The sequence below is a fragment of the Oryza glaberrima genome, chromosome 1, assembly GCF_000147395.1.
Source record: "Oryza glaberrima chromosome 1, OglaRS2, whole genome shotgun sequence".
Taxonomy (NCBI): Eukaryota; Viridiplantae; Streptophyta; class Magnoliopsida; order Poales; family Poaceae; genus Oryza; species Oryza glaberrima.
The window spans coordinates 13,170,690-13,187,193 of record NC_068326.1 but is presented as its reverse complement, the minus strand read 5'-3'; the positions used below and the strand labels follow the sequence as shown (position 1 = coordinate 13,187,193).

Here is a 16,504-nt window from a genome sequence, read left to right as displayed (position 1 = left end):
TTTACTAGGAATGTTGAACAATTTGTTTTGGATGTTGCACGAGCTTTGTTTTTAAATGTTACATGTATTTTAATATTTCACTGTCTTTACATGGATGTGGAACTAATTGTTTAGACAATTATATTTTACTCCTTATTTGAAGATGTTGCATCGAACAATAAGTGAAACACATGTTACACATCAACATCCTACTGATTTTAGTAAAGTCTCAACCTCTACCACAAATATTACATTGAGTATTTAAAGAATCATTTGACTGTCTACTAAAACAACTCGGACAATAGATATATACTGTACAAATCTTATTTAATTTTTCAAACAATTTGATAACTACGTGTTTAAAAAAGTGAAGGACATGTCCTGTTTTGGACAGACACATGTTGCAAGCAGAGCAAGTCTCCTTTCCACTCCTTTGGTCAGCCGCTGTTCTTCAGCTTCTTTATCGGGTTCAAGAAGTTCTTCCCCTCCAGCTTCTTGGCGAAGAAGAGCTTCAGAAGTTCGTCATGGTCCATGCTTGTATAAGCAGCATCGTCTTCATGCTCCACCATCTCGCTCAGAGGACCTACAATGGCGTTTTTGCTTGGAGAATGGAAGGTCGCCATCGACAGCCGCTCTTTCTTCCCATCCACAACAACCCGGTGCTCGACGCTCTTGTACCTCCCATTAGTGAAGACCTGTGCATGCAAACATGGACAGACCCCATGGACGACATAGAAAGGACGTCAGTTTCAGTTTCACGTTGGATCAAATCAGACAGTTAATTAGGATGATTTTGTTCATTATTTAAATCCTAATAGTATTGGTAGTGCAACTGCAATATGTAGTCTAGAAAATATTGTTATTCTGTTACCAAACTTATGACAAAAATTAGTATATAATGTGCTCTACTGGTATTAGTTCCATCAATCTAGATTATTTATATGTTCTATTCTAATAATAATATTTATTTATACAACCAACTCAATTATTGGTAGTAGAATTCATAAATCACCAGTTTGTTAATATTTCTACTGGTCATAATGCTAGTAGCAGAATACTATCACTAGAGAGCACCGTAAAGATACTCGTAGGATGGATTCTGAATTGCAATACTTTTATTCTACAACGCAATAAATATTAGATTCATATTTGCAACCAAAAGAAAAAAAATAGCCTTGTTCACATTGTTACCAAAATCAACCTTAGCAAATTTAGTAATGCCAAATTATGGCATATTTTGGCGTTATCAAATTTTGATAGCTTTGGTTATGTTTCGACCAACTTTTGATGGGGATTTTTAAGTGGAAACTTTCAGAATTACCAATATTTAGTTTACCTTACAAAAATTTAGTAGGGTTCACTATAAAAAACGATTTTTCTATACAATGACCCCTATAGATTGCAAGTGGGCTGTAACTAGTCTAGTCTGTAAAAATCAAGCTCTATTTACGCATAGGGCTTATTAAAAGGTCCGCATGCAAAAAGCTATTTTCATGGACAGACCACTTAGGTAGTGTTTGGTTACAAGGATGAGATGGGATAGGATGGGATGAACCCATTTTAGGAGTGTTTGGTTGGAAGGTGAGTGGGATGGGATGATCCCTGGAGAGGAATATTCCTCTTTGATCCGCGATGAAACGGTCCGCCAAAATTGGCTGGACCAATCCACCCACTTCGACGGAGAGAACGGCGTCCGCTCCCGCAGTCTCCCGCTCAGCTCCGCCACGGCGCGGCCACGGCCGCCCGTCCCTCCTCCGCCTGCTCCCTCCCCCGGCACCGCTGAAAAATTAGTCTATTTTCTAATACCGTCCTCTTAAGGGGGGCGCATGCAAAAAACTATTTTTACAAACGGACCACTTAAGTGGTCCGCATATGAAAATACCATCCTCTTCTCCATAGATATTTTCTCCCCTGCTCTCTCTTTTCCCTCTCAACACTTCATTTTTTTCCACTTCACCTCACCCTCTGTCTCTTTCTCTCCTCTCACCCTCTCTTTCCTCTCCTCTCCTCTCCTCTCTCTCTTTATCACACTGGGCAGGAGTGGGCACGCTGGGCGGCGGGTGGCATGGCCAATGAGGAGGTGCTGGGAACGGGCGCTGCCGTCACTGCCTTGCGTGGCTCGGTGGGCGCGGACTCCAGCGGCGACAGCTGGCGAGGGCTACGGCGTGGGCGGGTGTGGGCGACGCGGCGACCCTCCCCTACCCCAATCTGGCGGCCTTCACCCTCCCCCGCCCAGATCTGCTAGCCACCTCCCTCCCCCGTCCCGAGTAGCCGGCCGCTTCCCTCCCCTGCCCCTATTCAGTGGCCGCTTCCCTCCCCGCTGCGATCCACCGCCAATGAAGGGAGGAGGATGACGACGAGGGCGGCAGCAACGGGTGGAGGACGACGCCGATGACGGCGGTGGCTACTGGAGGATGAGGACGGCGGCGGCAGCAGTGTATTTTTTCAATTTTTAGAAATTTTATTTGTTTTTGTGATTATTCTTTTTCACATGCGGTCGGCTTAAGCCGCAAGCGGAAATCATGATTTTTGTAGACCTTTTCTTCCATGCGGCCCGCCCAACTGCTTGTGAAAATGCATTTTGAGCGTTTGCACAAACCTATTTTGCAGTAATGGTTGAAATCTATCTATCTATTATATTATTAAGACAGCTTTAAAAGGAGGCACCATGTTCGTTGTGGGGGCTAGAAATTACCACGTTAATCAGAAAAAAATAAAAGGAGATTCCAAGTAGAAATACAATTTAAAAATTACTAAAACTCGGATTTAAAAATAAGCATTATTGAAAGAAGAGTACATGTAAGAACTCAGTACGAGATTAATTAATATTCGGAAGAAAAAATAAAATAAAATCCAAAATTAACAAAAACAAAATAAAATAAGAGTTCAAGTAGAAATATAATTTAAAAATAACTAAAATTCTAGATTAAAATTAAGCAATATGGAAAGAAGAGTCGATATAAAAACCCAATATGAGTTTAACTAAAATTCAGAATAAAAAATAAAATAAAATTAGAAATTAGGAAAAATAAAAATAAAAGAAGAATTCACGTGGGAATACAATTTAAAATTAACTGGAATTCGAAATTAAAAATAAGCAATATTGAAAGAAAAGTCTATATAAGAACCCAATACGAAATAAATTAAAACTAGGAGTAAAAATAAAATAAAATACGAAATTAGACAAAATAAAAGGAGAGTTCAAATAGGAATACAATTTTGAAACAACTGAAATTCAAAATAAAAAATAAAAAAATAAAAGAACACAATATGATATTAATTAAAATTCGAAATAAAAAATAAAATAAATTCTAAAATTAGAAAAATAAAATTAAGATTTCAACTAGGAATATAATTTACAAATAACTAAAATAGGTAATAAAAAAATAAAGACTAGTGAAAGAAAAGACCATCTAAAACACATGATAATATTAGTTAAGTAATATGCATATAAAAGAGTAGAATGGTGGTGTTTGATGGGACATCTAAAAACTATTAATAAAACATCGAATAGAATTCTAATAACTATTAAAATGAGGGACGACGGACATGCCACGAAGGAACCGGTCAAGGTGGTTGGCAAGACTTCTAGAAAGTAAAAAATAAACCCCATTGATAATCTTATTCGATTTTTAAAATCTCAATGACAATAAAAAGGAGAGACAGCCGGCGCGGGTCATACATGAGTATAGTTGCAAAGCCGCTGATGGATGGTGTGACATGTAAAAAAAGAATTCCAACGATAGTTATGTTCAATTTTTAGAATCCAAATAACAATAAAGAGTACGCGGTGGATGGGTCGTAGAGGAGTATATGAAGCGTTTGACGGGACTTCTAAAAATTATAAAAAATGCAATCCAACGAGACAATAAACTCTAAAAACTACACGTTCCAATTTTTAAAGGTTCGAGACTTTCATAAAGTAAAAAAAATGATAATCATATTCGATTTTAAAATCTCAATGATAAAAAAAAAGAGGTAGCAGACCAGCCATAGATGAGTACAGTAGCAGAGCCGCTAACGTTTTGGCGTACTTCTAGAAAGGAAAGTATGAACCCAAACGATAATTATGTTTGATTTTTAAAATCTCGTCAATAATAAAGAGAAGAGACAGTGGACGAGTCGTAATGGAGTATAATGGTATACTTTGACAGGACTTCTATAAATTATAAAAATAAAATCCAACGAGATAATAAACTCTAAAAACTATAAGATCCAATTTCTAAAGGTTTCAAAGAGAATGAATAGAAACAGTGGTTGATCGAACAAGCAAATAAAGAAAGAGATGATAAAAGTAAGAGGTAGTAATTGGTGTAACTTTTAAAACTATAAAATTAGAAACATATGGATGATATGATTTGGTCTTTCGAAGTCTTAATACAACAAGATAGATATGTAATAAATTTTAAGTAAAATCATATATTAAAAAAATATATAATTTGTGTGGATGCTAGCCGCGTAATTGTGTGGGCTAGTTGAGAGTAAAGGGAACATGCCTTTTTTTATCTGCGAAAGGCATCTACTTCAATCTCATCATGCGTCTCCAAAAGTCCGTAATGTTAGGGCCTGCCTGACCAAAGAAAGTCATACCTGAAGAATGTCTCCCACGTTGACGATGAGAGCGCCCTCCAGAGGCCTGACGGGAAGCCAAGCCCCGCCTCTCCTGATCTGCAGGCCATCCACCTCGTTCGCTTGGAGGAGAATGGTCACCAGATCAGCGTCAGAGTGAGGAGAGATGCCGGCTACTTTGTCCGCCTGACCGCACGGAGGGTAGTACTGCACCCTCACCGACTGGACTCCACCCACGCATCTCTCTGCGATCACCTCCGGCTCCACTCCCAGGTTGGTCGCCATGGCAGCCAGAAGGCCATCCGCTGTGATCTTCACAGCCGCGCAGTATCTGTCCAGTGCCATTCTGAAGGATCAACGGCACACGGTATGCATACAGTTCAGTTTTGCAGGTAAACAAAAACAAGAAATGGCAAAATCGATCAGAGCATGAGACGAGACGTTTATGGTAGAATGAAGCTGCATGCTAATGGTAGTAGTATCAAATTAACCTGGAAGAAGCCCCAGTACTGGCAGGCAATGTGGAGGCGAGCCAGCTCGTCGCCGTCGCCGAGCTGCAGCCTCCAGAAGTCGACGACGGGGATCTCCGCCTCGCCGCCGTCAGAAGCGACCGGCTCGTCGGCGTCCGTGGGGCGGAGGTATCTGGGTGGAACATGGTCGATGCCGGTGGCCGCCACCATGGCCTGCACGCTTGGCACCGGGAGAGACGCCATGGCCTCTGTTCTCTTTCCTTCACTGTCAGATGCGGACGGTTTCGATTACGTGTGGATATGGTAATGAAGTCCATATTTATGGTGTCCGTACAATATTAGTTCGGAAAACTATTGAGGAAATATTTTTGATCACTTGTTCACTGAAACACCTCAAAATTCTTTAATTACAAGATTTATGTGTGCTCCAAAATTAATTGGTCTGCTTTAGACAGCAACAGCACAAAGCTATTGTAATAAGTAGTAACATTATATTTTCTCTCATATAATAGCATATATGTTTTCTCATTATATTATTCAAATATATTAAAATAACATCATAATTTTAAATTTTGCAATAACTTTACGAAACTACAAATGTGTAATATTCATATTGTATTTTATATACGTGTTAGTTAGTAATTATTTTTAATATCAAATTTTAGTTATTTGTAAATTATATATATTCCTACACTCGTCTTTTAATATTTTTTTAATTCCGAATTTTCTGTAAATTGTATTTCTATATAGACTCTAGGCTCTTCTTCCAATATTATTTATTTTTATTTTTGAATTTTTATTATTTCTAATTGTATTTCTATGTGGACTCTAAACTCATCTTTCAATATTCTTTAATTTTTAATTTCGAATTTCAGTTACTTCTAAATTGTATCCTATATTGACTTTAAACTCTTCTTCCCATGTTTTTCTTAATTTCGAATTTTAGTTATTTGTAAATTATATTTTTATACGGACTCAAAACTCTACTTTTAATTTTATTATGTTTATTCCGAATTTTAGTTAGTTTTAAATTCCTATATGGACTCTATACTTTACTTCTAATACTCCTTATTTTTTAATTCCAAATTTCTATTTTTTTTAATTGTATTTCTATATGGACTCTATACTCTACTTCTAATATTCCTTATTTTTAATTCCAAATTTCAGTTATTTCCTAATTGTATTTCTATATGGACTCTATTCTCCTCTTCTAATATTTTTTATTTTTTAATTCCGAATTTCAATTATTTCTAAATTGTATTTCTATATGTTATTTTTTAATTCCAAATTTCAGCTATTTCTAAATTTTATTTCTATATGGACTCTGCCTTTTCTTTTTCTCCGATTAATGTGAGAATTTCTAGGCCATGAGAGTGAACGTGGAGGCTCCTTTTTCTATTCCTTTAATTATATAATAGATGTCGGTGATCATGTTTATACAAATGTAGCTGTGCTTCCATAGAAATTTTTATGAGGTTCATACTCCCTCCGTTTCTAAATATTTGACGCTGTTAACTTTTTTAAAATATGTTTGACTGTTCGAATTCATTGCTAAATATGCTTATATGTATATGTATAGTTTTACATATTTCACAAAAGTTTTTGAATAAAACGAACGGTCAAACATGTGCTAAAAAGTTAACGGTGTTAAATATTTAGAAACGGAGGGAGTATATTTATCCCTGACAAATATTTTGAGCGTGTGCCACCACTCATACACAGAAGATTTTCCCGTGCGGTCGAACGGATTTTCGCATGCGGAGCTTCGGCCCGTCTGGAGCAGTTCGTCTGCGAAAATCGCTATTTGTGCGTGCGGGCGGCGCAACCGCACGCGAAAATCGGATTTTCGCGTGCGGGTGCTTATGTCACCCGCACGCAAAAATAAAAAATTGAAAAAAACAAAATTGAAAAAACAAAACCATAACCCTAGCCGTCGCCGCCTTCCCGTCATCGCCGCCGTCGCCATGGCCAGATCCGCCGCCTTCCGGTCGTCGTCGCAGTCGCGGTGGCCAGATCTGCTGCCTTCCCGTCATCGTCGCCGTCGTCTTCCCATAGTCGCCGTCGCCTTCCCCTCGTCGTCACCGCCTTCCCGTCGTCGTCACCGTCGCCGCCGGATCCACGCAGGGGGCGGCGGCCGCCGCCGTCGCGCCGCTGGATCCGCGCGGGGGGTGGCCGCCCCCGCCAGATCCACGCGGGGGGCCGCTGCCATCGCCTACGCCCGCCACGCGCCGTTGCCGCCTTCACCGCGGGCAGCCACTGTCGCCGTCGCTGCGGGTCGCCGCTATTGCCTACTCCCGCCGCCGTCGCCGTCGTCGTCGCCTTCACCGTGGGCAGCTGTCGTCGCCGTCGCCGCGGGCCACCACCCTCGCCTACATTCGCCGCGCGCCGTTGTCTCTGTCGCCGCGGGAGGAGAGGAGAGAGGAGTGAGGAGAGTATAGGAGGGGCGCGCGTGAGGAGAGAATAGGAGAGAGAGCACTGAGCGAATAAAGGAGAGCGATGGGACCGAGGCGTGGAAAAAGAAAAATTTTGAAGTGGGTAGGAGGGAAAGGAGGGATGATTATTTCTGTGTGCGGCTCTCTTGATAGGCCCGCACAGAAAAATCCGGTTAATTTTTCTGTGCGGTTCATTTAGGAGGACCGCACGGTGGGCGATAGCCCGACGCCCGGTCCCCTATTTTTCCGTACGGTTCCACTTACGAACCGCATGGAAACAAAAGAGGACAGCGTCCAGAAAAATCAATCCTCTAGTAGTGCACGGTGTGTGCGTGTGTTGTACATGAGCCATGAATTTAAAGAAAATATGTCTTTTCTCAGGCATTTATTTTTTTCGTTTATTTCATATTTGAACTGTTTCAAATGGAATTCTAAAAAATTTGGAACATTATGATCTTCAAACTAGTTATCTTCTTCATTCTGAAAAAAAAAAAGAAAGAAACCTAGGATATGTATTTTTTTTAATTCACCTGCAAAATCCTACGGTATTTATGTGTTCCTAGCTAATCATATATTGACCGTGAGTTAAGTTAGTTTTTTTTTTTTTTTACAAAGTGGCATATTGCCCTAGCTCATGAGAATATGTGCAATGGAGATGGATATCAGGGACGACGAAGAAGCCTGGAAAGGACAGAAAACACTGAAGCTCACAGAGGAAGAAGGATGAAGAGGGAGGGGAGGGGAGGGGAGAGTGACAAGCTGGACTCATCCAAAAGTTCTGGTTGGACAACCATATCAGTATTTGTGTGAGTGAAACCATCCTATTTTTTGCCGGGTCGGACCAATTTCATTAAAATTTGAGAAGAAAAATACAGTAAAATGTTACAACGACATTACAATGTCTTGGCGGCCAGGAAGATCCCCGGCCAGCCAAGAACGAAAAAGGAAGGCAGGGCAAAACCCCGCAGACAGACATGGCGATTACTCATGAAATTGGAAGAAAATCCCAGCCACCCTCCAAATAGCAATTTCCTGTTTTATATCCTCCGCAAGTTGTTCCGGTGACTTGGACACGTGTTGAAAAACTCTTGCGTTAAGCTCCTTCCAAATCAACCAACAAATTAGCATGAATGCACTGTCAAAATCCGTCCTGTAGCTCGTCCGAAAACGACGTCTTGTTGCCAGCCACCAGCCAGACAGGGTGTTCTCCTCATCTGCCGGGATTGCGAAGCTAGCACTGCACCATCTCCTGATAATTCTCCACACCGCCACCATGTAATCGCAGCCAACGAACAGGTGATGGCAGTCCTCGTCTTGTCGCTGATAGAGCGGGCAAAGATCGTCATGTGGCCAGTTCCGCTTGGCAAGGTTGTCAGCAGTGAGGCACTGATTCTTTAGCGTGATCCACGTGAAGAAGCGGACGCGCGAGGGGCCCCTGGAGCGCCATAGCAGCTCGCTGTAGGGACAATTCTCTGTTGCCATGAAGAACATGTCGTAGGCCAACGCCACCGAGAACTGCCCGTCATTCGTCAGTTTCCACCTGATCTCATCCGCCGAGGGGAGCAGCAGCACATCATGAATTTCGTCCCATAGTTGGAAAAACTCGCCCATCCTCATTGGAGAACGCCCCTTGTAACCCGCAGACCCATCGATTGTTGCATAGGGCTTTAGCGACCGAAAGCCTAGTGTGCCCTGCATAAGAGTGCAGGATCGGCCACCGCCAAGCAAAGCATCCCTTCCCGGTCCAGTTTGCTGTCCAGGAGTCAGTGTTCTCACCATTACCGATGAAGTACTCTGCCACCGAGCGAAAGATGATCTCCACATCATTCCCAGGCCTGAAAGTCGCCATCGTCCAGGGCCTATCCTTCTGTTCCAGTCATTTAGCATGCCACTTCAACCTTAGGGCCTGACCAAAGAAATTCAGGTCCTTCACACCGAGACCGCCTTTCTCCACTGGAGAGCACACCTTCCGCCATGAGACCAGACAATGTCCGCCACTCACCTCTTCCTGCCCCTTCCATAGATATCCACGGCATTTTTGCTCTATGTCTTTGATTGCCCATCTCGGCAATTGCAGGACCGACATGTAGTGGTAGGGCCATGAGCACTGATTTGATCAAACAAAGTCTACCGTCGACGGATAACATCTTTGGTTGCAGCCAGCAACTTTCTTTGCTAATTTGTCAAGGATCGGCTATACTTCAGCTTTTGTTGGTTTCCTTGTTTCTAGCGGGAGGCCTAGGCCTAGTCGACAAGAAAGGATAGACTCAACCATCGCCCGTTGCTGATCGCTGCACGGTATCGGTGTGATCGCGCTCTTGCAGAAATTCGTTTTGAGGCCCGTTGCCTCACCAAACAGCGTCAGCAGTCCTTAAATCGTGCTGGCTTCGCCGGCCGTTGGCCTGAAGAACAGGACCGCATCATCAGCGTACACCGAGATGGGGGGCAATTGCCTTCTTGCGTTCAGTGGTGACAACCCTACCTGCTTCGCTCGATTCACCATGGCTTGCAGGGCATCCATTACTAACACGAAGAGCAAAGGCGATAAAGGATCACCCTGCCTCAGTCCCCTTGCTGGCTTAATTGGGTCAAAGAGCGCCCCATTTATTAAAATGCTTGTTTCTTCAGTAAGGATAACTGCCGAGATTCATCGTCTCCAATTCAGGCCAAATCCCCTGAACTCCAACATGGACAGTAGAAAACCCCACAAGACACATCCTATTTTAGATTGATAGTGTAATACTCCCAGCTCATTTCACTACTACAAATACATAGATAGATGCTAGTCTGCAAGTATATATAGGTGCCTGTTTCTGCAACCGGCATCATACAAGCAACACTAATGAGCCATGTTTTTGTTTGCCGGTTTTAAAATTAGCACCTATGTGGCCTACAACGAGAAAAAAAAAAGGGAGCCAGTGTTTCAAGCCCAACATCCCTGGAGATCCACATCCAAGACATAGATCAAGAAGCCATGGAAGAAAACAACAAAATCAAGAACATCCATTACATTTCATGGAAAAACAAATCAAGAACTTCATCACATATGAGGCCCTACATAAACAACAATAAGCTAGCTACATTGCACACAAGAGTCCATGTTTCGATCCAACAAGAACTCACAGGTCCTAGATCACGAACTCCTGCACATTTCCCTTTCCCAAAAAAAAATGGAACTCACAGGTCCTACATCACGAACTCCCGCACATTTCCCTTTCCCAAAAAAAAGAGAAGTTCCAACGCAAAACATAAAAGGGAGCACTATGAGATGAAGTAGTTGCACAATGAGGACGAGCAGTCAGGGTCCTCAGCGTTGTCACTAGGGGTGCCAATTTCCCCCGTGGGGCCGGGGACCCACCCCTACGGGGGCAGGGGTGGGGGCTGATTTCTACCCACGGGGAATCGGGGCCAGAGCCCTAGTCATGAGTGGGGGCGGGGGCGGGTGAGGACAGCCACCTGCGGATCCTCGGAGGATGTATATTAGACTATTAATACAATCATATTACGAGCCCAAAAAGGTTATCTAGACTAACCCTAATTCATCATCTATTCTTCCCTACCCCTATCCTCATTTCCCTTCCCACCCCACCCAGCCATCACTCCACTGGCAGCCACACGCAAGCTATGACGATAGCCACGCACAGATAGCGGCGACCACACGCGGGCGGTGGCGTGGCCACTCAGTGGCGCATCCGCGGCGGCGATGGTGCATTCGTGGCTGTGGCGGCCAGGGAGGGTGCACCGTCATCGGTGGCAAGGCGCGGCGCACCGGCGGCGATGGTGGCGATGTCCTCGCTCGTCAGTCGTCACCCTAGAGGCCTAGCCAGGTGGTACAGGGGGCCCGCCCACCCGCCGGGTCCCCTGCGTGGGTGGGGACGGGTGATGTTTTTCACCTGACCATCTCTGCGGGCCCGGGACGGGGAGAGAAGTTGGGGAGCGGGGGCGAGAGCTTTCTGGCCCAACCTGACCCTGACCCTCCCCTTGCCAATCCTAGTTGTCACTAACAAAATCCCCATAGAAGGGTAGTTCTTAATCGAAGGAGGATTCCTCCTGCATGAGGCCCTCGAAGCCCTTCTTCATGGAGCCATTGTTGGTATTTCTTAACGACATTACTAGAAATATAATTCCCAGCAATGGCGCAGAAATACTCCTGGTATATTATGGTTACAGAGTTCATCCGCAAGCGCACAGATATACCATTGTAGCATTTCACCCGAGAGTATTCCAAGGGTATCGTATTTATTTAATCCCATGGGAAGATCATGGTAGAGAGAACTTGACTAATAATTTATATGTTACTCGTAATAATCATAATCCAAGCAGGGGTTAAGATAATTCAAGGGTAGAGTGACACACAAGCAGGAAGCTACTATTCTCATACTAAAATATCTAAGCTAAGTGGAAAGAAAAGAGAAAGAGAATATATTTCTATACTTCTAGTATACAAAGTATACATACATTCTAGTTATCTGATATACTAGCTAATACCCTCTATCCGATGCCCTCCTGGTACTTCGAGAAGCCACCCCTGACTACCGAGTTCCTTACGACAGCCCGTCATGACCAAACAACCGGGGCTAAATACGGAGGAGTACCCTCCCCAGGAAAGTAACTTAGGACTATATACACGTGCGGAGGAATACCCGTACTAAGCTGTCACCATCAGCGGCCCACCTCTCATCCGCAGCATATAACCCCAAATAATGATATCCCGTAATCTAGACACTACGCCTAAACTACCAGATACTACTCTAATATCATTGTCATGACATAGAGTAGTTGCATATGCAAACATTATACCCGCACCAAAGCATCTCCCAAATAAGCTAGCAGTATAATCAGTATAACACGAACATAATGTAAAGTTGGCATTTATATACTTGGAAAGTATTTCAATACCATAAATGTATAAACAAGAGTATTCTAAATAAAGTACAAAGCTTACAAAAGAGAAGAAAAGAGCTACTAGAGCCATACCTGAACTCTTCCGAAGGCTTCCGGACTCCGATTTCTACTCTATTCCTATTCCACTAGCTTAAGAACTGTCGAAACATGAATTCGGCAATAATAAAAGGGGTAGCGCACGAGACCTAAAAGTGGATGGCGGAGACAAAAGATTTAGACAGGTTCAGACCCTCTCGATGAGAGGTAATACCCTACTCCTGTTTGGGGATTTGAATCCGCCAGGTGTGTATTGATCTGACGATCAGGTTGTGTCTCATGCACCCTAGAGGGCCTCCTGCCCACCTTATATAAGATGGGGGGCAGGATTACAAGATACAAACCTTAACCAATACGGTATCGGTTTCCTAAATCTACTTTATAATATTATCAAACCAAGACTTTAGACCGTTCCATAATATACAAGGAAACGTAATACCCAAGTCATGATCCGTTACATATTTCATAGATATAAGTTATCCCCTATATCAGTCGGATAACCATGCCGTGTGGGTATGGGGTACCCATAATCTCCACAGTAGCCCCTGAGACCTTCACAGTCGAAAAGATAATCTTCTCTCGGACTAGATTACTCCAAAGCCAAGTGCTTCAATCATCTTCGTCATGGTCTCCCGAGTACTTTTACCAAATCTGAAGACTGTGGAGGGCTGAAAAATAAAGTTATGTGCATCGACTAGATGCACCTAATAGGTATAGCCCCCGACTATGTGGTTAGCTAAACAAACTAAGCATATAGTCAAGGAATAAATAATCTAACCAACTGAGTGGATTTTAATAATTATAATCAACCAAGTGACTTAATATTAATAGCATATGCGGTATGAATCCCCGAATAACATGATCCAAGTGATATACCGACTGCTTTGTAGAATATGATGCGTGCAACATAAAGCTGACTACATCATTGAAAATTCACATAGCAAAACAGCTATAAAAAAGCTTGTATGTTGTGAATAAAGAAATTTCGAAAATATTGGACACACACCATGCGCACACTGCTTTAACAGATGTGCTTAAGTCCCTAAAAGACACATGGTTTCACCACACCTGGAAATATATGGCATATGTGATGTAACATCCGAGCAAATAAACTCATAAAGGATTTACCAACCGCCTGGAAAATGACCACAATATATAATCAGCCTAAGCCATAATATTGGTCAATAAAAATGCACACTTACGTGGCAAAAAGCAACGATATTGTATCCATTCAATTGCTTAAAAACCCAAACAGCACCTTGACTTATATAAAAAAGTCAGCGGGGCAGCTATATAAAGCTTTACTGTTTGACACCTTTTAAGATGCATTGTACCAACTCCTAAAAAGTTGAGTAACTGCGTAAGGTATCGAGCACTTGATCACGTGCACTTTGGCCTAAGCAAAAAGTGCCTAAGTCCCTAAAAGAACGTGACATGCCACACCTGAAAATAGGGCTGCAGACATATTAGGCCCAGGCCAAAAAATATGCCTTCGACACCCTTTAAAGGATGACGCATGTAACATGCTCCCGAGTAATAAATCTTCCGGGTGATATAGACCAAGTGTAGCTCATATGAATAGCTTCTGATCTGAGTGATTATCCCTTATGGGATACTCCAAAATAGATATAAAAATTGAATCCCGACTGGCGTAAGTATTTGGTTGATAGCCCTTACGGGGAATAATGATTGGCCCAGTCTTCGAGCATAGAATCAGGACTACGAGTGCATGTTGCCTATATCTAGAACAAAATTCACCTTGAAGGTATGATCCTTGTGTTTGAGTTGATAAGCCCCTGAGCATATATAGCTTGTCCTTCTGTCATAGTCAAAATTATTCATTAGCAATAGCTGATGCAGTCGACATGAAGGCAAGATGACGAACATGGGGATGATATCGCCCGTCAGATGTGACGAAAATGTTGGTGGTGGTAAAAACAATGACACCCATCGAAGGTGATGAAGTCGCATAGACATGGAGGCGAAGAAACCAATCGGTAGCAGACAGGTCAGCCAATAGTGAAGACGAAGACACTCAGTCGGCGATAGAATTGTGCAGCCACGGCAGCGAAATAATCAATCGATAACAAACAAGGCACCCGGTGAAGAAGACAAAAACGCCCATCAGTAAAGGCATAATAAGCCAGCCGTGAAAGCGAAGACATCATGGGCGGTGGCGGAGGCAAGCCGGTGATGAAGACGTAGACGCTCATCAATGGTAATGGCGAAATCCACCAATCATGAAGATGAAGAAAATAGTCGGCGATGGCAAACGCAACTAACGGTAACGACGATTAGCATCAATAGAGATGATCGACTATGATGACGAAATTGCCTATCAATAGCAATAGAGTAGTCTATGTTGAAGAGGCTTGACAGGATGTTGATGAAAATGACGATGTTGGTGATCTAGTCAGTAGCGATGCAGCAGCCGATATTAATGACGAAGATGCTCATCAGCGTTTGCATAGTAGATCAACCATTAAGGCGAAATAACAAGTCGGCGATGACGGAAGCAACCGGAGGCGAAGACGTAGTCACCCATTATCAATAGCGGAAACGTCAGGGCCGATGAAGTAGAGGTGTTGGTGATGATGTCAGCGACAATAATCCATCAAACTGTTGAGAAGATATCGAAGCTTAAGTAGTTTCCTTGATGCAAGCGTGTGTATAACGAAGACTAATGCAACGCCCCTTCATTTATAAAAATGTCAGTAGAACTTGGTGTTATAACTGTTGCAGATGTTCCACTTGTAGGAAAGTAGATGCTGTTGTCCAACTCGTCGAAACTAAGCTGATTGGTTGATAACTCCAAACTCCCGAACATGTAGATAAAATCTCAAACTTGATACTTGAAAATTTTGGAGTAGATTGTGGCGGTGTGGAGAAGCCAAAATTGCCAGTGAAATAATTGGAATCGCTGAAGTAAAATGTCGGCTATGAAGCGAAGACGAAAATAATAACTCCCAGAATTGACTCGTTGATTGATTGATTGCTTCATCTTGACATAAAACTTGTAGAATTTTGAGACTTGTATTTGTGTAGCCCCCCAACTCTTTGGTTAGTTGGAAAGCAACTGAACATAGAGTCGAGAACTGTAGCTTCCTGTCGTCGAATAGCCATCACTTGAGTGAAGATGCATGTTGAAGATGTCCGAGTAGAAATATTGAAGATTGGAACACCACTTGTTGTAGTAAAATAACACGACATCATATTTGGTGACGCATGCCGAGATGTCAAAACTCTTGTAGACGTCGTGGCTGGTGAAATAGCAAAACTTGCGAAGTAGAGGCAATAGAGTTTGCCGGTGCTGAAGATAATAAAGATGAAGTCGCTCCACCATGGCGACAAAGTTGCATAGCCGTGATGAAGTGAACACGAGTCGGCGGCAACAGAAGCAAACCGGTAGCGAAGACGCATAGTTGTGAAGATAAAAACACTAGTCGGTGGCGGCGAAGGCAAACCGGCGATGACGATGACGCCAGTCAATGATGACGAAGACGCGCAGCCGTGGAGATGAACAAGCCAATCGACGTCAGACAAGGCGGCCAGCAATGAATACGATGACGTCCATCAGTAGTGGTAGCGGTATAAACCAGCTGTAGAGGCGAGGGCACTAGACAGCAGTAGACAAGACGACCGGTGGTGAAGACGATAAGGCCAATCAACACTGGCAGAATCATGCAGCTATGGAAGTGAAGAAACCAGTCGGCAACAGATGTAGACAGCTTGCGTTGAAGATGATGACGCCTATTAGCGCTGGCCGCAACGTGGCAAGCCGTGAAGACGATAACACTAGTTGGCATCATACGAGGTGGCCGGTCGGAGAAGATGTAGACGTCCTAGAACGGCGGCATAATAAACCAGCCGTGCAGGCGGAGACACCAGTCGGCAGCGGCGAAGGCGAGCCGTCGGTGAAGACGTAGACGCCCAACAACGGCGGCATGATAGGCCAGCTATGCAGTCGGAGACACCAGTCGGTGACGAAGGGAAGCCGGTCGGTGAAGATGTAGACGCCCAACAAACGGCGGTGTGACCACCCAACCATATAAGCGAAGACACCAGTTGGCGGCGACGACAGCAAGCCAATGGTGATGTTCTGACTGATCCATT

General features: G+C 43.3%; 1 protein-coding gene across 1 annotated transcript; it reads right to left on the bottom strand.

The window, feature by feature from the left end:
- Window positions 1-408: 408 nt before the first annotated feature.
- Window positions 409-5,261, bottom strand: LOC127771374 (2-oxoglutarate-dependent dioxygenase 11-like). Its single transcript, XM_052297314.1, has 3 exons — window positions 5,040-5,261; window positions 4,570-4,902; window positions 409-674 (listed from the first exon to the last, which is right to left on the bottom strand). The coding sequence occupies exons 1-3, from the start codon at window positions 5,259-5,261 to the stop codon at window positions 417-419; spliced, it is 813 nt and encodes a 270-aa protein (XP_052153274.1). The 3' UTR covers window positions 409-416.
- Between the last annotated feature and the right edge of the window lie 11,243 nt (window positions 5,262-16,504).

Coding starts and splice junctions, on each gene's coding strand:
- LOC127771374 (XM_052297314.1), bottom strand. CDS start 5,261: ATGGCGTCTCTCCCGGTGCCAAGCGTGCAGGCCATGGTGGCGGCCACC. Junction 4,903..5,039: donor AGTACTGGGGCTTCTTCCAG/GTTAATTTGATA, acceptor GTGTGCCGTTGA/TCCTTCAGAATGGCACTGGA. Junction 675..4,569: donor ACGTGGGAGACATTCTTCAG/GTATGACTTTCT, acceptor TTGCATGCACAG/GTCTTCACTAATGGGAGGTA.